The sequence below is a fragment of the Bufo bufo genome, chromosome 3, assembly GCF_905171765.1.
Source record: "Bufo bufo chromosome 3, aBufBuf1.1, whole genome shotgun sequence".
Classification (NCBI taxonomy): Eukaryota; Metazoa; Chordata; class Amphibia; order Anura; family Bufonidae; genus Bufo; species Bufo bufo.
The window spans coordinates 2,857,327-2,880,472 of record NC_053391.1 but is presented as its reverse complement, the minus strand read 5'-3'; the positions used below and the strand labels follow the sequence as shown (position 1 = coordinate 2,880,472).

General features: G+C 49.7%; 1 protein-coding gene across 1 annotated transcript in view; it reads right to left on the bottom strand.

Annotated features, from left to right (window-relative positions):
- The window catches only part of LOC120994307, a 64,761-nt gene extending 43,497 nt beyond the window's left edge, over nt 1-21,264 (bottom strand). The window contains exons 1-2 of the mRNA XM_040422771.1: nt 21,145-21,264; nt 11,423-11,575 (exon numbers count right to left, since the gene is read on the bottom strand). Coding sequence (XP_040278705.1) covers nt 11,423-11,459 — 37 coding nt within the window. The 5' untranslated portion in view covers nt 11,460-11,575; nt 21,145-21,264. The remainder of the gene's footprint in view (nt 1-11,422; nt 11,576-21,144) is intronic.
- Between the last annotated feature and the right edge of the window lie 1,882 nt (nt 21,265-23,146).

Here is a 23,146-nt window from a genome sequence, read left to right as displayed (position 1 = left end):
TCAGCTGATTCCAACCTGTTCTATTAACCCCTTATACAAGTAGAGCCCCCGACAGAGTGGAGAGGGGTCAGCAGTAAGGTTGTGGTGACGTCACTGATTATTTTGCCCTTCCTCTGATCCGTCAGAACAATAACTCCCAAAAAAAACAGATCCTGTCTGTGGAGCATCCGCCTTCACTCGGTCAGCATTTGGTCAGTAATCCATCAGTATTGCTAAGGCCAAAAAAAACAGGAGTGGATCCAAAACAGAGATGACACGTGAATGGAATATTTCCATGTCTTCTGTGTTTTGTACCCACTCCTGCTTTTAGCTACCAAATCACAAGACAATTCTGATGGGACCATACAGGCCTTACAGCTGCTACACAGACAGGATCCGCTGTGGGTCTCAGTATTCCTTCCTTCTGACAGATCAGAAGAAGGGTCAAATAAATGATAATGTCAACCAGGCAAAAGGCAAAATAGTGGCCCAGTCATGAAGTGGGGAGGGTAGGAACAGCATGAGAAGTCCACAGAGCGGCCCAGTGACATAGTGGTGAGGTGGAAGCAGCATGTGGAGACCACGGAGTGGACCTGTGACAGAGTCTGGAGGTGGCAGCAGTATGAGGAGGAGACCACAGAGTGGCACAACGACAGAGTGTAGAGGTGGCAGCAGCAACATCATGAGGCCACAGAGTGGTCCTATGACATAGTGGTGAGGTGGAAGCAGCATGAGAAGTCCACAGAGTGGCACGACGATGAGAGATTGCGGAGGTGGCAGCAGTATGAGGAGCTCATAATTCACAGAATACCATCCTTTAAAACGTAGCCTTTAATATCTATCAATTAAAAAATAACCCAAAAATAATAAATCAATATGGTGAAAAAACAATAACAGAAAATCAATAATGGTACATAGGGCAGTTTTGTGGGCATGGGTACGGGTGGATTAGTATAAGGGATATTATCCCTAATTCTCACCCTAAACTGTAGGCCCTGCCTACAAGACGGAATAGCCGCCCCGATAAGGGCGATCCCGTACCAGGAACCTCCTGCATACCCTGGGATTGCCCTGATTGGGGATGATTGGCCAGCTGTTATTAGACGGCTTCAAACTATGTTGATGATAACCTACCATAAGTACCAAAAATAACAAACTGATATACAAAATAATGTAGAAAATGTGCTTTATCAAATGATGAATAGATAAAACATCACTAAATGCGGCACCATTCACAAAAAAAGTCAAATGAGTCAATATGGTATAGTGATAAAACATCAATTCAATTTAATGTTCCAGTCCCAACGCATTTCACCCGACTCAATTTTGGGCCTCATCAGGGGACAAACAGAAGACTCACTAAAGATAGCGTTGCTACTGTATATGTGCCAAATTGGAAGCAATATAGAGTTGATGGTACAAATAGCACAGCACAGGCTTTCCCGACCCACGTGACGTAGGTCAGGTGATCCAGCCTAACATCACATGATCGGCACTACGTGGATACAATATACATAAGTAGTGGTGATCAGGTACGCAAGTAGGTCACGTGAGCGGGGCAACAACAAAACAGTAATGCTAAGCGGAATCCCCAAAAAATGGCAGAGCAGTCATAGTTGGTTAAAAGACAGGGGAGATGGCTACAAACTCCCATTGCTGTATAATTCTAATAAGGATATCAGGTACAGATAATACAGGCCCTAAAAATATGATGGTCAATTAAAGGAAACGCATAATCAATACTTTCTTCGAGACCAGAAGGTATTACAGTGTTGAGAGCATAAATCCATCTAGATTCTTTTTGCCGTAGAATTTTGTCAAAATCACCCCCCCCACCTAATCGATTGTTTTATTGTCTCAATCATGGAGAACCTTATTGATTTAACGTTACCGGCATGATGCAGCAGAACGTGTCTCGAAAGAGGTTTATCACGTTCATTGCGATTATCACCTATATGTTCCAAAATTCTCTTCTTAAACATCCTACACGTCTTCCCCACATATTTGAGTCCACAATCACACTCGGCTAAATAGACAACTCCAACCGTGTTACAATTTGCAAATGTGCGAGCTCTATATATCCTTCCTGTGGTGCTATTAGTGAAGGTATCCCCCACTGCAATGAAGGAACATGCTCTGCGTTTACCACATCCGAATGTACTAGTATTAAGGCTGGTTACAGCCTGTATTTGTGGGCGGGGCTGCCGGCTATTTATTCCCACGCGACCTCACCTCCAGGACGGTCGCTTCAGGCTGGCTTTCTCCGTTCCGTCCCGTCACTTCCGGTTCGCGGCCTCGTCACTTCCGGGTAAGTCTCGGCTCGCTAGGCTGCCTCAGCTGAGGGCAGCGTTCGTCCATCGCCCGGCCGGTCTTCCTCTTCCCTCCAGCTCCAGGGGAGCCTCCTCTTGACAGGTCCGTTTTTGTCTGCAACAGGGTTCGGCGGATCCGGCGCCCGCGGTGCTTCAGGTGGGGGCGGTCTGTTCCGCTCGGCTCCCCCTGCGCCTCAAGGTCTTCAGCGGTTTAGCAGAGCTGGAGTATGTTAAAAAAAAATAAAAAAAGGGGGGGGGCCACACGCCCTGCTCTGCTGCCTTTGTTTCAATTTTTGTTATGCCTTTGTTTCAACCAGCAGGTTCCTCAAATGTAATATGGTTCCCTATCAGCATGTGGACATGTTCCACAATGCTATCCCCATCTGATACTTCAACTGCCATGACACCTGTCGTGCCGCCCTCCTGTGCACATATGCACCTCCGCATCCCTTGCTGCCCTCCTGTGTGCTCATTTGTGGCGCGGTGGTATGGTGTCACCTCCCATGCACGCGTGGTCGGCTCCACTCGTGTGCCACCCTTCTGGGCACATTACAGGGCTTAGTGGCGTGGGGCTGTCCTCCGTGCTCGGGTTCCTGGCATTGCTGCCGTGCCGCCCCTTTGTGCACAGGCGTGTGGATCTGCCGGCTTTTCCGGACTGGCGCGTGCATGGAGGAGGGCGGCATAGCTCTTAGACGGGCCTTCCTTTCTTGCTCGAAGTGCTGTTTTCGGTTGTCTCGTGCCATGTCGGGCTCAGGGTTTTCTTGATTCTCGTTTTCATGTCTGGGTGCTGATAAGTTTTTTCCCATATGAACAGGACTGCGGTATCAGTGTATCCAGACTTCCCATTCAGCCAGGTAGCTGCTCATCAAGTTTCTGGGTTCTTCAGGTATCTCGCATATGTTATTTTACTATTTCCACAGTGTCGTTTTGCTCTCACATGCCATAGGTATTCTACCGCGACCGCCCAGGCTCGTTTTGTCGCCATCTTCCTGGTTCGCCCAGGCTCTTTTTTCTGTCATCCTGGGTCGCCCAGGCTTGCATCATTGCAGTCTTCATGGTTCGCCCAGGCTCACGCTGTCTCTGTCGTCCTGGATCGCTCAGGCTCGCTCTGTCCCTATCATCCTGGATCGCCCAGGCTCACGCTGTCTCTGTCGTCCTGGATCGCCCAGGCTCGCTCTGTTCCTGTCGTCCTGGATCGCCCAGGCTAGCTCTGTCCCTGTCGCCCTGGATCGCCCAGGCTCGCTCTGTCCCTGTCGTCCTGGATCGCCCAGGCTCGCTCTGTTCCTGTCGTCCTGGATCGCCCAGGCTCGCTCTGTTCCTGTCGTCCTGGATCGCCCAGGCTCGCTCTGTCCCTGTCGTCCTGGATCGCCCAGGCTCGCTCTGTCCCTATCATCCTGGATCGCCCAGGCTCGCTCTGTCCCTGTCGTCCTGGATCGCCCAGGCTCGCTCTGTTCGGGTCGTCCTGGATCGCCCAGGCTCGGTCTGTCCCTGTCGTCCTGGATCGCCCAGGCTCGCTCTGTCCCTATCATCCTGGATCGCGCAGGCTCGCTCTGTCCCTGTCGTCCTGGATCGCCCAGGCTCGCTCTGTTCTGGTCGTCCTGGATCGCCCAGGCTCGCTCTGTCCCTGACGTCCTGGATCGCCCAGGCTCGCTCTGTCCCTGTCGTCCTGGATCGCCCAGGCTCGCTCTGTTCGGGTCGTCCTGGATCGCCCAGGCTCGCTCTGTCCCTGACGTCCTGGATCGCCCAGGCTCGCTCTGTCCCTGTCGTCCTGGATCGCCCAGGCTCGCTCTGTCCCTATCATCCTGGATCGCCCAGGCTCGCTCTGTCCCTGTCGTCCTGGATCGCCCAGGCTCGCTCTGTTCGGGTCGTCCTGGATCGCCCAGGCTCGCTCTGTCCCTGTCGTCCTGGATCGCCCAGGCTCGCTCTGTCCCTATCATCCTGGATCGCGCAGGCTCGCTCTGTCCCTGTCGTCCTGGATCGCCCAGGCTCGCTCTGTTCGGGTCGTCCTGGATCGCCCAGGCTCGCTCTGTCCCTGACGTCCTGGATCGCCCAGGCTCGCTCTGTCCCTGTCGTCCTGGATCGCCCAGGCTCGCTCTGTTCGGGTCGTCCTGGATCGCCCAGGCTCGCTCTGTCCCTGACGTCCTGGATCGCCCAGGCTCGCTCTGTCCCTGTCGTCCTGGATCGCCCAGGCTCGCTCTGTCCCTGTTGTCCTTAATTCACCCATTCACGTTCCTTTTAGGCCCTCCTGAGCACGTCAGGTCCACCTAGTCAGACGCCTCTTCAGTTAACTCCTGTTGCTAGGGTCATTTTCCTTCCTGCTTTGCACAGGCATCTGTTCCGGTCTGCTTCCACCTGGATCGCCAGGTCTTTTTTCTCGCCTTCCTTTTTTCCTGCTCGCTCGGGTCACCTTTTGGTCACGGCACGTTCCTATTCTTGAATTTTTTCACCCGACTCACCCAGGTCCTTCCAGCAGGCACCAGAGGCGTTCAGTTCCTCTTGTCGCCAGTTCACCCGCCCCCGCCCTCGGCACTTCTGGCCTTTTCCCCGCACTCCGTATTTCGGCCTTGGTCCCTCTCTTGTTCATTGTCCTCTCCCATCTTTGCTCCCCACCTTGGTCCTCCTTTTCCTTTCTTCTTTCTCTCGTCGGCTCTCCTAAAGCGGTGTTTATTCGTGCCTGTCTTTGCTTATGTCCACAGGTAATTTTTTTCCCGTACTCTCTCCAGCACCCTCCTGTAGCAAGTTCCAGTTCTGCGCGAGTCGGGTAGGATCACGTTTTCTTCACGCCTCTCTCCTCATTTCATGCCGGTCCTTTGTTTTATTTAAAAAAAAATATTTTTTTCTCTCTCCTCCCCCTTTTTTTTTCTTTTCTTCTGTTTGTTTTGACTTTTCTTTAACAGGTTCAAGATGTCCCAACCATCTGATATTGAGGACTCCTTCTCGGGTCCCGGCTCATCAGTTTCAGGGCATGCTGGGAGCCCATCACTCAGGCGTTAGACTGTCCCTAAACTCATCGCTGAACTGAATAAAAAGGCTATTCCCCATCCAGCTTCGGCCCGAAAGGCGGAGCTCTATCGCCTCCTGAGGACAGACCCAGGGAGCGGCAATTCCCAGTCCTCCCTCTCTTCCATCCAGCTGTCACTGCACCAGCTGCAAGCCACCATCAGCAGCCTCGTCGGTTCTTTGGCGGACGTCCAATCCAGAGTCGCAGAGCTGGAGTCACGTGGCCCAGAGGATCCCCCGTCCGCAGTCACTTCAATCGTTCCCTCGTCCTCCCAAGAGCCAGGGTCTGCTCAGCCGATCCACTCAGACGGGAGGAACTGGATACATATCTTTACCGTCTGACGGATCTGGGATACAAATATGGCGGCTTTAATTTTTACGATTATCATCGTTCGTTTTCCGCCAAGGCTGCGGCAGCCTTGGTCCAGTTTCAGTTTGTTACCAACTGGGCTATATTAGACATGGAGCTCTTTTTCCGACACTTCGCCGGGCTGAGAGCTCCCACCTGCACGACATGCCAGTCCATCTTGCACACGGCCGACTGGTGCCCCTTGCTGGCCACTCCGGGTCTTGACCGGGCCCTTCTGGCCAAAGAAGCCAGCCGTCCGTGGACAAGTTGGGCAGGCCTATCGTGTTCCTAGGACAGAGCCAAGTGTGCAACAATTTTAATGCAGGCGGGTGCGGTTTCGGCAGCTGCAGAGCCTTACACGTCTGCTCCCTGTGCTTTAGGGCTCACCCCCGTTCTTCCTGTCCTAAGAAACCCTCAAAGCCGTGACTAGCCGACATCAACGTCGACTTGCTGGCTGTCCTCTTACAGGAGCACCCCGATCAGCATTTGGTCCAGTTCCTCCTTTCAGGATTCAGGAGGGGTTTTCACACTGGGTTGATTGCCCTCCCTCTTGAGTCCTGGGAGGGGAAAAACCTGCAGTCGGCCATGCACCATCCGGGCGCAGTCGACAGTTTGTTGTTGGCGGAAGTCCAGAAAGGGTTCCTGCTGAGGATTAGCCCGATTGGGTTAGTCTCCAAGCAATCCTCAAATAAAAAAAGGTTAATTTACGACCTGTCTGCGCCCCATATGTCCTCCACACCCAGCTTGAATTCCCTGATTCCGTCGGAAGAGTTCACCATGTCCTATTCCACCATAGGGGAAGCGATCAAGTTCATTTTGCAGTCAGGAAGAGGGGCCCTACTTGCTAAGGCAGATATAGCAGATGCCTTTAAGTTGCTTCCCAGGGTTGGCTGCTTGTCTCTGCCTGTATGAGGGTCGGCTGTTTGTCTCTGCCTGTGGGAGGGTCGGCTGCTTGTCTCTGCCTGTGGGAGAATCATCTTGCCTCTGCCTGTAGGAGGGTCGGCTTTTTGTCTCTGCCAGTGGGAGGTTGGTTACTTGTCTCTGCCTGTGGGAGGGTCATCTTGTCTCTGCCTCTCTGCCTGTGGGAGGGTTGGCATTCTGTCTCTGCCTGTAGGAGGGTCGGCTGCTTGTCTCTGCCTGTGGGAGGCTGGTTAGTTGTTTCTGCCTGTTGGAGGGTCAGCTTTCTGTCTCTGCCTGTAGGACGGTCTGCTTTTTGTCTCTGCCTGTGGGAGGGTCAGCTGCTTGTCTCTGCCTGTGGGAGGATCGGCTGCTTGTCACTGCCTGTAGGAGGTTAGTTACTTGTCTCTGCTTGTGGGAGGGTCATCTTGTCTCTGCCTGTGGGAGGGTCAGCTTTCTGTCTTTGCCTGTTGTCACGGATGGTGTTGCAGAAAACAAGAAGTAACAAATAAAGATCTGACTGACTTGATTCCAAACTAAGGAACAAAAGGGTGAGCCCTATTAAAGCCCTATAGCTCTCCCTGACTGCTCAGCCCATGCAAAGATCTCTGTGATAGAAAGTTGCATGTCCACGTACCTAGACTGAGTGACACCTGAAACCCCTATAATAGTGAGGGGACACGACCACCGGCTCCCTGCACTTAATACGGAGGGAGTCAGGGTCACCTAGAATCAAGCCAACAGGAAAACACAAATAAAGGGATAGACTTATCTGAGAAACCAGCAGTAGCAAACTTCTAGCAGTGAGCACAATCCAGGAAGTAGTATAAGCAGCAAAGTGAGGCAGTATGGGAGGGGATATAAAGGGAGGCGATCACTGCTAATAGATGACAGCTGGGAGAGGGAGAAGAGATGTCAAAGCGAAACCAAAACAAAAGAACATCATGCAGGAGGTACTGAAGAACGTCTGTCAGAACTTCTCAGAGATCTGGCGGTGACACCTGTAGGAGGGTCGGCTGCTTGTCTCTGCCTGTGGGAGGGTCGGCTGCTTGTCTCTGCCTGTGGGAGGATCGGTTGCTTGTCTCTGCCTGTAGGAGGCTGGTTACTTGTCTTTGCCTGTGGGAGGGTCATCTTGTCTCTGTCTGTGGAAGGGTTGGCTTTCTCTCTTTGCCTGTGGGAGGTTGCCTGTAGGAGGGTTGTCTGCTTGTCTCTTTCTGTGGGAGTGTCATCTTGTCTCTGCCTGTGGGAGGGTCGGCTTTTTGTCTCTGCCTGTAGGAGGGTCGGCTGCTTGTCTCTGCCTGTGGGAGTGTCATATTGTCTCTGCCTATGGGAGGGTCGGCTTTCTGTCTCTGCCTGTAGGACGGTCGGCTTTTTGTCTCTGCCTGTGGGAGGGTCAGCTGCTTGTCTCTGCCTGTGGGAGAATCGGCTGCTTGTCACTGCCTGTAGGAGGTTAGTTACTTGTCTCTGCTTTTGGGAGGGTCATCTTGTCTCTGCCTGTGGGAGGGTCAGCTTTCTGTCTCTGCCTGTTGTCACGGATGGTGTTTCAGAAAACAAGAAGTAACAAATAAAGATCCGACTGACTTGATCCCAAACTAAGGAACAAAAGGGTGAGCCCTATTAAAGCCCTATAGCTCTCCCTCACTGCTCAGCCCATGCAAAGATCTCTGTGATAGAAAGTTGCATGTCCACGTACCTAGACTGAGTGACACCTGAAAACCCTATAATAGTGAGGGGACACGACCACCGGCTCCCTGCACTTAATACGGAGGGAGTCAGGGTCACCTAGAATCAAGCCAACAGGAAAACACAAATAAAGGGATAGACTTATCTGAGAAACCAGCAGTAGCAAACTTCTAGCAGTGAGCACAATCCAGGAAGTAGTATAAGCCGCAAAGTGAGGCAGTATGGGACGGGATATAAAGGGAGGCGATCACTGCTAATAGATGACAGCTGGGAGAGGGAGAAGAGATGTCAAAGCGAAACCAAAACAAAAGAACATCATGCAGGAGGTACTGAAGAACGTCTGTAAGAACTTCTCAGAGATCTGGCGGTGACACCTGTAGGAGGGTCGGCTGCTTGTCTCTGCCTGTGGGAGGGTCGGTTGCTTGTCTCTGCCTGTGGGAGGATTGGCTGTTTGTCTCTGCCTGTAGGAGGTGGGTTTCTTGTCTCTGCCTGTAGGAGGGTCGGCTTTCTGTCTCTGCCTATAGGATGGTCTGCTTTCTGTCTCTGCCTGTGGGAGGGTCGGCTGCTTGTCTCTGCCTGTAGGATGGTCGGCTGCTTGTCTCTGCCTGTGGGAGGGTCAGCTTTCTGTCTCTGCCTGTAGGATGGTCGGTTTTCTGTCTCTGCCTGTAGGATGTTCGGCTGCTTGTCTCTGCCTGTAGGAGGGTCGGCTGCTTGTCTCGCACAGAGCTCTGTCGCCCACTATCACCAGTATGGCTGACCAATTAAATGCTGACAAATAAAAAATACCAGGTTCTTGTCGCTGCTTCCTTGTTCACCTTCATAGGGCGTCTGTTACTGCTCTGGACATTTTTAACCCTTTGCATCGCACTGTAGCTCTACTCCTCTCATTTCCAAAGACACCTTCATGATACCTTTTAGTAATTATGCAAATGAGTATAACAGAGCCCGAGGGGCTGTACTTATTGCACCCATTGGAATGGCGCCCCACTCTGCCCCTCCTCCTCTCCTCTCCACCGATTTCCCTCCTCGATGGCACAAGTCCTCAGCTGTAAATCTCGGGATGAGAAAGAGCCAAAGTAGGGCCAACAGAGCCCCAGAGCATAGTCTACTTTAGCCCCCCACCACTCCAGCAGGGGTCAACCCCATAGAGAGGGCGTTTCCTCTGTGACAAAGAATTCTCATTGCTTGGTTATGTCAGCAGATCGTCACAACAGGTGACAGACTCTACAGCTGCGCGACCACAGGACGAGCCCTGAGCACAAAAACCCCAAGTTTATAAAGGACGTAAATCCATACAGCCCTGGTACACAGAAACGAGAATCCTGCGAGGAGACACTAGACATGTAAACTACACCGCGGACCTGGGAGGGAGGAACAGATTCACTACGGAGTCAAGGATGTCCTTGCGCTGTAACGGGGGCTAGACCCTGGGGAGCAATCACCCCCTGGAGGCAAGAGGGCAACAACTAGTGTGAAGGTGGCGGCCATGTCATCACATCAGTCTGTACAGGGGCTGTGTACTCTACAGAAGTGACTGTGTGCTCTGTGAGATATAGTCTGCAAAAATATTGACACCCCTCTAGATTCACACATTTACCTTATATTGTAAAAGTAACGAGCAGCTAGTCGTTACTGCAATTATCTATGTGAATGCAATATTTGCAGAAATTTGTGCACCCTCCCAGACAGCAGTATGTCTTTTGGTAGAAATCTCTGCACCCAGATGTAAACACTGGTGACAACAGAACAGTCCGTTCTTAAAGGCAACGAGAACATCAAAGTGGAGAAACGAGCATGAGAGGTGGTGAGGAGCTCTGTATTACCAGGTGGTGGTGTAACGCCCCAGAGTGGCATTACCACTTCTGCACCCTGCTACTGTCTCCTATGGGCTAATACAATGTCATGATATGCATTTATTTCAGGTCCTGTACACTGTATTTATTTCTTGTAACTGTTATTGTTCATGTAATTTACCTGGTTCACCAGAAGGTGGCAGTAAGCATGGCGGAGCTACATTTATAGAGAATGGAACCCTTCTTTCCATTCTAACTCTCCCTCTAAGAAGGGGAGAGACTAGCTAGCTAGAGTCAGTTGCAGCTTACCCTCTTCCAAGGGAGGGTGTGCAGCAGGTGCACAACCCTGCTGGACGTGCCTTGCCTAAGCCAGCTAGAGCACCTTCAGCTCTGCTGGATGTGGAGGCCACAGCTTGGAGCCTCTGAAGCCACAGAGGAGTTTTTCCTGGACAAATCTAGAGTCAGACTACAGAGAGAGAAGTTGCAGCAGACAGCTAAAGCAAAGTTATTCAGTCAGCCTGTCAGCACAGTAGAGCCAGAGAGCAACAGATGTAGCAGTGATGAGTGTGTTCGCCTGCCAGAGTTATTGCTAAAGCCTGCTGGGAACCAAGACAAACCCTGAAACTGTTGGAGAAACGTTTATTCAAGTAAAGCTGTTATTGAACTTCATCACAAGGTCTGGACTTAATCATTTCTTCATCCCCTAATTCAACTTCCCCCTTTTATTACTTCGGGGCCAACGCCTGGGGTCCAGCGTATCCAGGTAGGAGCACTCTGACACGTGGAAAACTTTAAGGAACATTTAGGCCGCTCTATGCAACTCAGCGATTCCCACACCTGCGAACCATCCACAATATCACTTAAAGGGGCCCTATGCCCTTGTTGCTTCATTTCAACTGGCGCCAAGAAACAAGTACTAGTACTCTTGAAGGGCCCTGGGGGGAGGCATCCGCTGCAGTGGGCACTGTACAACGCGTTCTGATAGGCTGCACCACCAATGTCCCACAGGAAACACATGGAGGACTCCATCTACTTGCTGCCTCATCTTCCAAGGTCTCGTCGCATTTGCCTTTATGGAGAGGACAGCTTGGCCCTCAGGTCACCTGCCTTCTACTTTTTTATCTAACCTTACTATGAATGTAGAGAGGAGAGCCATGTGCAAGTTCAAACTCACAGGAAAGGGTTGTAGGGTCACGGTGGTCTGGGGCCCTTTTTGTCTAGGGCCCCATAGCAGCTACATCTTTTGCCTTTATGGTACTGAGTATGTTGGAGGATATTACTAACCATAAAGACATCTCATGTTGTGTTAGACCCAGTTTCGTAGGTTTTGTTCTGTTTTTCCTGCACCTGGTAATATGATGGATGCAGATATAGAATCACTCCCAATGCTCCCAGTAAGAAGATCCACTTACCACAGGACAGAAGTACAAGGCAGCAGAGCAGGAGCATGTTCCTTGTGGTGGTGGATGTGAGAGAGGTCTCTGGATACAGCAGTACTTGGTGACTGATATCCTGGTGTTATAGATGGAGCTCAGCGACCAGCGTCTTCATTGTCCTGATGTCATCTATGAAACATAAAACTATCAGCTCTCAGTTTCTGCAGCTGAAGCTCCTCTATCTGCTCTATTACATGGACAATACATGGACATGACCACCACCACATAGCTCAATAGAGTAGGGAAAATATAAAGTGTTACTCGTGAGAGGTAGACTTCCTCCATCTTCTTCATCATCATCAGATGTGATCTGGTACATGATACAGGAGCAACTCTCCACACTCCACAAAAGTCTTATCTGGAAAAAAACTCAAGGGGTCGAGAAAAACAGAGAAGAACCCTGCCATGACCAAAAGTCCTAGAAACCAGGCGTAAAGGGGGAAGAGAGCGGACAAAGCTCTACTGAAGTAACATAGTGAGAGGATATACATCATTGGCAGAGTCGCCAACCTACTGGACAACTTAACCCAAAATCACAGACAACCAACAATTTTCATGGACAAATTGGAAAACTATAATAAATGAGAGAGATGGTAAGTAGAGTTGAGCGGACACCTGGATGTTCGGGTTTGACGGGTTCGGCCAAACTGTCACGGCTGTGTGTGAGCAACAAGAGCATGCACAGAAAATAGAGCTACTGACCGGACCCAAACTAGGGAGGATAAAGGGTGACCCCTGTCCGACCCTCAAAAGCTCTCCCTATGCTGCTAAGCCCATGCCCGGATCCAAATGGTGGAAGGAGGCATGCCCGCGTACCTAAGACTGATGGCCACTGTAACCCCTACAATAGTGGAAGGGGCACGGCCACCGGTGCCCTGCTCAGTATATGGAGGGAACCGTGGTCGCCTCGGATCCAGTTAGAAAACACACAGATACACAGCAATGTCTGCACACTTAGCTGAAGGGCTGCAGCCACAGTGAAGACGGATCCAAAGACAGGCTGGCAATATCCGGAGTACTTGCTGCAGCAGAACACAGGTCCAGTGAAAGGATAGCATACAAGGGAAGATACTCAAGCAAGAGCTACAACCCAAATGAGAAATATAATCCACACCTACAATAGGAGGAGGGGGAATATAAAGGCAGGGAAATCAAACGGAGGAGAAATAGCTGGGAGGAAGGAAACAGAAAACTCCTCCCAGCTCTAGTAGTGACATCATCACAGGGGTGGAGAAACAGAGCTGTGAGAACGTCCCAAAGCTCTGGTAGTGACACAAACTTCACAAAAAAGTTCGAATTCGGGACCCGAACTTGACCCAAAACCCAAACCCCATTGAAGTCAATGGGGACCCGAACTTTTGAGCACTAAAATGGCTCTAAAAATGTCAAGGGCTAGAGGGCTGCAAATCGCATCAAAATGTGGTTAAGAGCATGACAAGTGCTCTGCAAACAAATGTGGATAGGGAAATTACTGTAAATAACATAAAATACATAAAAATAAAAAATTATAATCTTAATCTAGGAGGACGAGGACCATATGGAGTAGGAGGTTGAGGAGGCGGTGGATGTGGTGGTGTCGGTGGAAGTGGCGGAGGAGGAGGAGGTAGCCTACACTGCTTTTTGGTTTTAATTAATTAATTATTTTTTTTGTTTAAATTAGGGTACACCCCAAAACATTGGGAAATATAACCTGTGATAACCCCGTGCTAAACAAGCGTTCAGACAATACACCGGCTGCAGGGCAGGCCAGCACCTCCAAGGGGTAAAGGGCAAGCTCAGGCCATGTGCCCAATTTGGAGACCCAGAAGTTGCAGGAGCTGACCCCTGTCAGTCAGTTCATGTAGGCGTGTGCACACTTACTGCTCCACCATGTCGCGCGTCCCCGTGATGTTCACCATCCATTTGGATATCTGCTCTATCAACTTCCAATGTTCTTTTATGCGCCTACCATGGTGATCGCGGTTAGCGGGGAATCAGGGTTCCACGCCGGAGAGGGAGCGTGAGAAAGGGAGACCTCATCCAAGGGAGGTCAATAGATGAAATTAAATGTAATCGAGCGGAAATGTGGGACAAATTATTGAAGCATAAGGTTCCAAGTTAAGGAAGGGGTGGCCGGCAATTACCCACTCCCGACTCGGGGAGGTAGTGACGATAAAGAACAATACAGGACTCTTAAGATGCCCTGTTATTGGAATGATTAATAAAAAATTACAGGGAATGTCACTGGGGTATTTTGGATTTGGAAACGTTAGCCAGGAGAGGCCCTGCTGCCGCTTTGTTGACTCTAGAGAACTTCTGCCTGATCGCACGTCTCTGTGACGTCCACCATCCATTTGGATATCTTCTCTATCAACTTTCGATGTTCTTTTCTGCGCCTACCATGGTGTTCACGGTTATCGGCGAATCAGGGTTCCACGCCGGAGAGGGAGCGTGAGAAAGAGAGACCTCATCCAAGGGAGGTCAATGGCTGCAATGGGATGAAGCAATGGGACAAGTTATTAAAGCAGAAGGATCGAATGAAAGGGCCGATTGAAGACGAATTTTAGAAATTTAAGTCCCTGTCACCTATGCAGAGCAGGGGGTTTATTCACAGCAAAAATGGTAAAATGTCACCCAAGAATGTGAAACAGAAAAATTTGTGAAATTTATTAACCTGTCTACTTGGTAGAGCAGGGGTATATCACAGCCAAAAATTTGTGAATTTCACCCGAAAATGTAACAGACAAATTAGTGAAATTACCTAAAATAAAAAAAGAAAATACGTACAAAAAAAATAAATTTATGAGGTGGAGTTCCATATGGAGTAGGAGTTTGAGGAGGCGGTGGACGTAGCGGTGTAGGTGGAAGCAGCGATGGAGGAGGACGAGGTAAGGTACACTCTAAAAGAGTGTGAAATATCAAAAATACAAGAATGAGCGATTGCGCTGCAGTATAACAATGGCTGCTTAGTGCCGGTATACATGTCTATTCTGCACAAGGTACGGACAAGTCCTGAGGGATCCAGGCCTGGTTCATTGTAATGAACGTGAGCTTGTCCACGTTGGCTGTAGACAGGCGGCTGCGCTTGTCTGTGATGACGCCTCCTGCCGTGCTGAATACACGTTCAGACAATACACTGGCTGCAGGGCAGGCCAGCACCTCCAAGGGGTAAAGGGCAAGCTCAGGCCATGTGCCCAATTTGGAGACCCAGAAGTTGAAGGGGGCTGACCCCTGTCAGTCAGTACGTGTAGGCGTGTGCACACATACTGCTCCACCATGTTGGTGAAATGCTGCCTCCTGCTAAGACGTTCCATATCAGCTGGTGGTGCTGGTTGTTGTGGCGTGCTGACAAAGCTTTTCCACATGTCGGCCATGCTAACCCTGCCTTCTGAGGTGCTGGCGGTGCCCCAGCTGCGTTGGCGACCTCTTCCTCTGCCTTCGCCTTGTGCTTCCAATGTGCCCCCGCTGTCAGGTGAAAATGCCACCAGCAGCGCGTCTACCAGCGTGCGCTTGTACTCGCGCATCTTACGATCACGCTCCAGTGACGGAATTAAGGACGGTACGTTGTCCTTGTAACGGGGATCCAGCAGCGTGGCCACCCAGTAATCAGCACAAGTTAGAATGTGGGCAACTCGGCGGTCGTTGCGGAGACACTGCAGAATGTAATTGCTCATGTGTGCCAGGCTGCCCAGAGGCAACGAAAAGCTGTCCTCTGTGGGAGGTGTATCATCTGTGTCCTCTGTATCCCCCCAGCCAAGCACCAGTGATGGCCATGAGCTGGTCTGGGTGCCACCCTGCTGTGAACATGGTTCCTCCTCCTCCATCTCCTCCTCCTCCTCCTCCTCATCCTCCACCTCGTCATCCTCCAGAACTGTGCCCTGGCTGGACAATTGTGTACCTTGGGTTTGTGGGTGCAGGAACCCACCCTCGGAGCCACTTGGGAATGACTAGCTGGAAACCCTACAAAATGATCCCTCTTCCTCCTCCTCCTCCTGTGCCACATCCTCTTCCATCATCGCCAGCAGCGTTTTTTCAAGGAGGCATAGAAGTGGGATAGTAACACTGAGAACGGCGTTATCAGCACTGGCCATGTTGGCGGAGTACTCGAAACAGTGCAAAAAGGAACACAGATCTCGCATGGAGGCCCAGTCATTGGTGGTGAAGTGTTGCTGTTCCGCAGAGCGACTGACCTGTGCGTGCTGCAGCTGAAACTCCACTATGGCCTGCTGCTCGCACAGTCTGTCCAGCATGTGCAGGGTGGAGTTCCACCTTGTGGGCATGTCGCATATGAGGCGGTGAGCGGGAAGGCCGAAGTTACGCTGTAGCGCAGACAGGCGAGCAGCAGCAGGGTGAGAACGCCGGAAGCGCGCACAGACGGCCCGCACTTTATGCAGCAGCTCTGACATATCAGGGTAATGTTTAAGGAATCTCTGCACCACCAAATTCAGCACATGCGCCAGGCAAGGGATGTGCGTCAAACCGGCTAGTGTCAGAGCTGCTACGAGATTTCGCCCATTATCGCACACCACCAGGCCGGGCTTGAGGCTCACCGGCAGCAACCACTCGTCGGTCTGTTGTTCAAGGCCCGTCCACAGCTCCTGCGCGGTGTGGGGTTTGTCCCCCAAACAGATACGTTTTTAAACTGCCTGCTGTCGTTTCCCCCTGGCTGTGCTGAAGTTGGTGGTGAAGGTGTTACGCTGACCGGATGAGGAGCCGGTAGAGGATAAGGAAGCGGAGTAGGAGGAGGAAGCAACAGGAGGCAAACTGAAGCGCCCTGCAATCCTCGGTGGTGGAAGGACATGCGCCAAACTGCTATCCGCCTCAGGCCCAGCCGCCACTGCATTTACCCAGTGTGCTGTTATGGAGATATAACGACCCTGGCTGTGCTTACTGCTCCACGTATCCGTAGTCAGGTGCACCTTGCCACAGATGGCGTTGCGCAGTGCACACCTGATTTTGTCCCCCACTTGGTTGTGCAGGGAAGGGATGGCTCACCTTGAAAAGTAGTGGCGGCTGGGCACGACGTACTGTGGGACAGCCACCGCCATAAGGCCTTTAAAACTCTCCATCTCCACCAGACGGAATGACAGCATTTCAAAGGCCAGTAATTTAGAAATGCTGGCATTCAGGGCCAGGGATCGCGGATGGGTAGGGGGTACTTCCTCTTCCTCTCCAGTGTTTGGGAGATGGAGAGCTGAACGCTTCCGTGGGACATTGTGGAGATGCTTGGTGACCCAGGTGGTGGTGTTGCCTGCAGATCCTCTGCGGGGTGGCAGGTGGCTCTGTCACTCCAGAGGTGGATGAAGAGGCAGAGACTGCAGCAGAAGAGGAAGCAGGAGGAGTCAGAGACCTTTCTTGGTTTTTGAGGTGTCTTCTCCACTGCAGCTCATGCTTTGCACTTAGATGCCTGGTCATGCAGGTTGTGCTCAGGTTGAGAACGTTTATGCCTCGCTTCAGGCTCTGATTGCACAGCGTGCAAACCACTTGTGTCTTCTCGTCAGCACATTGTCTGAAGAACTGCCACGCCAGGGAACTCCTTGGAGCCGGCTTTGGTGTGCTCGGTCCCTTGCTGCGGTGGGCAGTAGCAGGCGTACTGTCTAGAGGACGGCAGCTCCGCTTTTGCACCCTGCTCCCTCTTCTGCTGTGCTGGTGGCTCTGTGCGACCACCGCCTCTTCCTCCGAGCTACATTGGTCACTCGCATGACCTTGATTCCATGTGGGGTCCAGGACCTCATCGTCCTCCACATCATCTTCCACCCCGTCTTCACCCCTGACTTCCTTGTCGGTCTGCACACTGCAGAAAGCCCCAGCAGTTGGCACCTGTGTTTCGTCATCATCCGAGACGTGCTGCGATGGTCCTCCCATGTACTCATCTTGAAAGATAAGTGGTTGGCCATCGGTGCACTCAATCTCTTCCACTTCTAGGGCAGGGCTAGGTGGATGGCCCTGGGAAACCCTGCTAACAGAGTCTGTAGTATACGGGAGTTGTAATACCCGTTACTACCAAAGGTCACTTGGTGTGCTGTCGTCCCTCCTTAATTATGGGAAGTTGCTATATGTCAGTTTTATAAAATGTAATGTAATGTGTGTATTTTCCTGTCACTGAAACTTGCACTTACAGGCCTGCTAGGGGTGTCATTCCTACTTCTAGTCCATAGAGGGAGCTAGGGAGCCCTAGTGTATATATAAGGCTAGACAGGGAAGCAAAAGGCAGTCTAGACCACAGCTCAGAAGTTTCTAGAGCCTGAGGAAGTGTTCAGAAGCTAGGAGAGACTGAGGCAAAGATCAGAGGAGCCAGAGGTACTGAGAGAAACAGAGGAGGTACTTATTTAAGCCATAATCAAGGAGATAAAGCCAGACTTAGGTTAATGGGCCTTGGTGAAGAATTGCTGTATTCCAGGATCAGACAGAATTAGAGTGCAAGCTCCTGTGCTGCAAGTCCTGTGTTCAGCACTCTGTAATTACCCTGCTGTACTGAATTGCCTGCATCGACCGAATTGCAAAATCGACTGTATGCTGAGGAACTGCGTTTCCAATATTGTCTCTGCCTGCAAACTACTAAAGTTGAAGTTCTGTTTTAACACTACGTTTCCTCAATTTATTCCTGCATCCGCAAACGGCGTGCCACCGTTTACTTGGCACTGGCGTCACGAACTATTCCTTACCTATACCTGCCCTTGCAGAGAATCAGCCGTACCAGGTTAGTGTCTATTGCACTACATCACCCAGAAACACCTATTGCACACAACTTGAGTACGCTGCAAGTCATCAAAGCAGAAGAGACTGCTGCATGACTTGGGGCTCAGACTGCTTGGCTGATTTGCAAGGGGGCGAGGTGAAAGACTGATGGACATCGGCTGCAGGTGCCAACTGTGGTCTTTCAGCAGGAGACTGGGTGGGAGACAATGTGAAGGAACTGGATCCACTGTCAGCAACCCAATCTACTATCACCTGTAACTGTTCAGGCCTCACCATTCGTAGAGCCGCATTAGGCCCGACCAAATACCGCTGCAGGTTCTGTCGCCTACTCGCACCTGAGGAAGGGGTTTCACTTGTGCGTGTAGCTGGCACAGATCGACCACATCCTCTCCCTGCAACAGGAGCTCCACCAGCAGCACCACGACTGGGGCCACGTCCCATATTTGACGCTCTCCTCATATTTCTTAAATTTAGGATCTTGCCCAAATTTGGGTGTTTTATTAATAGCAGAATAGAACGACAGTATGTAAAGGGTGTATCTCACACGTACAGATGCAGACTAGGCCGCAATTTAAGATTTTTGCCTAAAATGGGTGTTTTTTTAATAGCAGAATAGAACCACAGTATGTAAAGGGTGTATCTCATAATGACATATGCAGCAAAGGCTGCAAAATTAAGATTTTTTCCCAAAATGGGTGTTTTTTTAATAGCAGAATAGAACAACAGTATCTAAAGGGTGTATCTCACATGTACAGATGCAGACGAGGCCGCAAATTAAGATTTTTGCCCAAAATGGGTGTTTTTTTAATAGCAGAATAGCACAGCAGTATCTAAAGCGTGCATCTCACAATGACAGATGCAGACAAGGCCATAAATTAAGTATATTGCCCTAAATGGGTGTTTTTTAAAACCCAGAAAATTATAGCTGTATTTCTAGCTTAAAGGGATTCTGTCAACACATTTTACCCCCTACAGTAAAACATAGCTGCTTGGAGGTCTCCCTGAGCTGTATTAAATGATGCCCTTATTAACTAATAGTCTTGATTTATTTCTTTAGAAAATCGATTTTAGTGATTTGCTAATGACTTTGCATAAGGTGCTCAAGGGGATGTCCTTCCCAAACTTGGTGCCCAGCACCCGGTCCGGTGCCCAGCACAGTCTTCCTGAGTCCAGCGCCGCCTCTAATATAATATATTCAAGAGCCGGCGCACTGACATAATCCCTGAGCCTGTTTGAAATCCTGCGCGTGCGCACTACACACTGTAGTCTGCGCCCGTGCATACTACATGTAATGGCATCGTCGAGCGAAGTGCGCATGTGCCGGCATGCAGCGCACTTCGCTCGATGATGCCATTACCTGTAGTATGCACGGGCGCAGACTACAGTGTGTAGTGCACACGCGCAGGATTTCAAACAGGCTCAGGGATTACGTCACCGCGCCGGCACTAAATTGCACACTGACTAATGCGGCAGAGGCCCAAGATGGAGGGTATTGCCAAAAAAAATTCTAAGCCAGAAAATGATTAAAGTATTTCAAGCTTGTTTTTAACAATCACAGATGCAGCAAAGGCTGCAATTGTAAGTAATTTGCCCAAAATGGGTGTTTTTTTACTAACAGAATATGACAGCAGTATATAACGCTTGAATTTCACACTGACAGATGCAGCAAAGGCTGTAAAATTTAGTATTTTGCCCAAAAAGGGTGTTTTTTAAAACCCAGAAAATTTTTGCTGTATTTCTAGCTTAAATTGCCACTGACTAGTCCTGCAGAGGCCCCAGATTTAGGATATTGCCAAAAAAGGGTGTTTTTTTTAAACCCAGATTATTATTGCAGTATTTTAAGCTTGGATTTGAATGTCACAAAAGCTCAGATGCTGTGCTGGTGCACATATGCTGTGCTGGTGCACTGAGCTTGCATAAAATGCCCGCCGCCGCCGCCGCCCACCTAACTAACAGACGGATAAAAGTTCTTTTTCTGTGTCACTGGGCTCAGGGCAGGGTAAAAAGATTGTGCACTGCACCCACAAAACAAAATCGCTGTAGATCGCTGCGTTAACAAGCACTTCAGATTAAAGTTTCTTTCCTATTCTCTCCCTCACAGCAGCAGCATCCCCTCCCTACACTAGTAACAGCAGAGTGACGTGCAGCTTATATAGAGGGTGGGTCACATGCTGCACTGGCCAATCACAGCCATGCCAATAGTATGCATGGATGTGATGGCTTCTAAGGGCACAGAGTTAAACGTTTGTTGATTGGCTGCTCTGCAGCCTTTCAAAAAGTGCCATTAACTCGCCGAACACCGAACCCGAACCCGAACTTTAACTGAAATGTTCGGGTTCAGGTCCGGGGTCCAAAAATTCTAAAGTTCGGTACGAACCCAAACTTTACAGTTTGGGTTCACTCAACCCTAATTGTAAGTGATGCATGTCAGTGACCTGCTCAAGTACCACTAGGCTAAATAAAATCATGGACAGAAAGATTTTTTTCTTGGAAGCTAGAAAAAGTCCCCTATTTTGACAGACTGACCAGGAATTTCTGGATAGATGGCAACCCTGACCTAAAGAGATAAGTCGTCATCATTATCTACCTGTAGTCACATCACCATTATCATTTACCTAAAGAGATAAATCCTTATCACTACTATCATCATCTACCTGAAGAGATAAGTCATCATTATCTAACTGTAGACACGTCCACATCATCATCACCATTATTATCTACCTTAACATTTAAGTTCTCACCATCATCATCTACCAGAAGAAATAAATCCTCATCACCACCATCATCATCTACTTGAACCGATAAGTCATCATCATTATCTAACTGTGGACATGTCCACATCATCATCACCATTATCATCTACCTGAAGAGATACAGTAAATCCTCATCACCACCATCATCATCTACCTAGAGAGATAGGTTATCACCATCATCATCTAACTGAAGGGATAAATCATCCATACCACCATCATCATCTACTTGAAGAGAGGTTTCTACCACCAGTCTTCATTAGCACCTACCTGTTGTAAAGTGTCTTCATCCTTATTCCCAGACAGTAGCCCCATACATCTACATACAGCAGGTCCCCCGCCCCATATGTATATGCAGAGCAGGTTATACCTACATACAGCAGGTTCCCGTGTGAGAACACGTGAGTAAGAGATCCTCCTTGATGTTCTAAAGAAAGTTTCCTATAAATGTCATCTTGTGGTTAAGTGTTGGAGCTGTGGTCACCTTCAGGCTCTGCACATCTGCAGATGAAGGAACTGAGCTCTAGGTAAGAACACAAATGATTCATATTGAAATTGTGAGAAGTGCAGTAAGCTGGATTGGGACTGATGCACGCTGGCGCAAAATTAATAGTTTTTAGTTTGTGACGTCAATTGCAATGTGCGCAGGTTATAGTCTCAGGGCCCTTTAAGATGTAATAACTCACGTACCAGATGAGGAATGCCAGAGGGGGATAATGTCTCTATGTAGTGTCAACGGTGTCTCCTACCTGGGTACGGCTGGACTCCTGGATCCTGGCTCACATGCAATAAAATGAGTGTTGTTAATAGGAGCAACTGAGGAACTTGGGTAATAGTAAATGAGATCCAGACTGGTGATATAATCCAACTTGTCTTTACTTAATGGGTGCAGCATAAATCCATATGAGTACAGCAATAGTCTTTAGGTCCCAGCAGGTATTGGCAATGTATAGCAGGGATTAATGCCTCTTCTGCTCCTATACTATATGCCCGGAGAATCTGGCAGGTATTTATCTTCTGCTCTGTCTGTCTTCTGCTTGGTATGGGCCTGACTAGCTGAGGAGGAATTTGGCTTCTCCTGGTCTCTGGATCTGTACTCACAGCTTGGCTCACAGGGAATGCTTCTTCCTGGAGGCTGGAGATGGCTGCTTTTCTTGTCAACCAGCTGAGGCTGATGACTCAGGCTGGGAAGAGTGATCTTGGCCTCAGCCGAGGCTCGATCCTGTCTTGGGATCCCTGTTTCTGGGAGCTCCTACTAACACAGCCTTCCCCTAGCCGGGGTGGCTGGTACACTAACTAGAACTTTCTTTCCTCCCCATGAGACAGGATGTGGGAACATTCCACACCTCCTCAAAGAGGGGGGGAGCTAGATTGGAATGTATTATTCCAGTCTAGATATGCTAAACTGAACTAAACACATTGCTGCCACCTGCTGGTGTACATGAAAAATTACAGCAATAATATGAAACAGGCATAGAAAATACATATAATGGAAAATGCAATGTTAGACTACACAAGATGACAATACATATGCACCTGACATATTGTAGTGGGGAGAAAGAGTTTAGTGACATACTCCAGGATGTTACATACTCCCTTACTTTAAGCTAAGCCGTCCTCCGCGTACATTTAGGAGGGTGAAGGAATCAGCTCTGGGTACCCAATAAATACAAAGTGCTGCGTGACTTACATATAAAGACAGACATAGACAAAACATATAACGGCTTTCCCCAGGTTTCTGCCCGCTAGAGTAAGGTGTCCAACACACAGTTTCCTTCTCTTGGTATAACCAGGTAACCTAATACTGCACAAAGCAAACATCACTGACTGACTTTGTATGTTCTGGCCCTAAAACATCAGAGAAAGCAATGGGGGTGTCTTTACTCTGTAATCCCACCATTATGTAATGAAATGCCTGCAAATGAAAGGGTGGCTTTATCCTGTATTCCCTTTCCTGCACCATAGCCTGAAGAAATTTGGCTTAAAGCACGATCACTATGATGACTGTGTGGTAACTAAAGTATGGCTCTAAGGCTTGAGGCGCCTTACCTTAGGCAAAAGGCTCAGAAGGGGAGGTATTTATCGTCTCCGTATCTTCTGGCAATGTCACAGGAGGAGGGTAGTACAATCCCGTCGCGCTCCTGGAAATGAGACACCTCCGGATGGGAACAATCCTGAACATTTAACAAGCAGGAAGGAGCAGCCAAGGGCTTCTAACGGGGTACCTGTAAAGTAACTGGACGTGCCTGGACTTACCACTTGGTCCTACCCT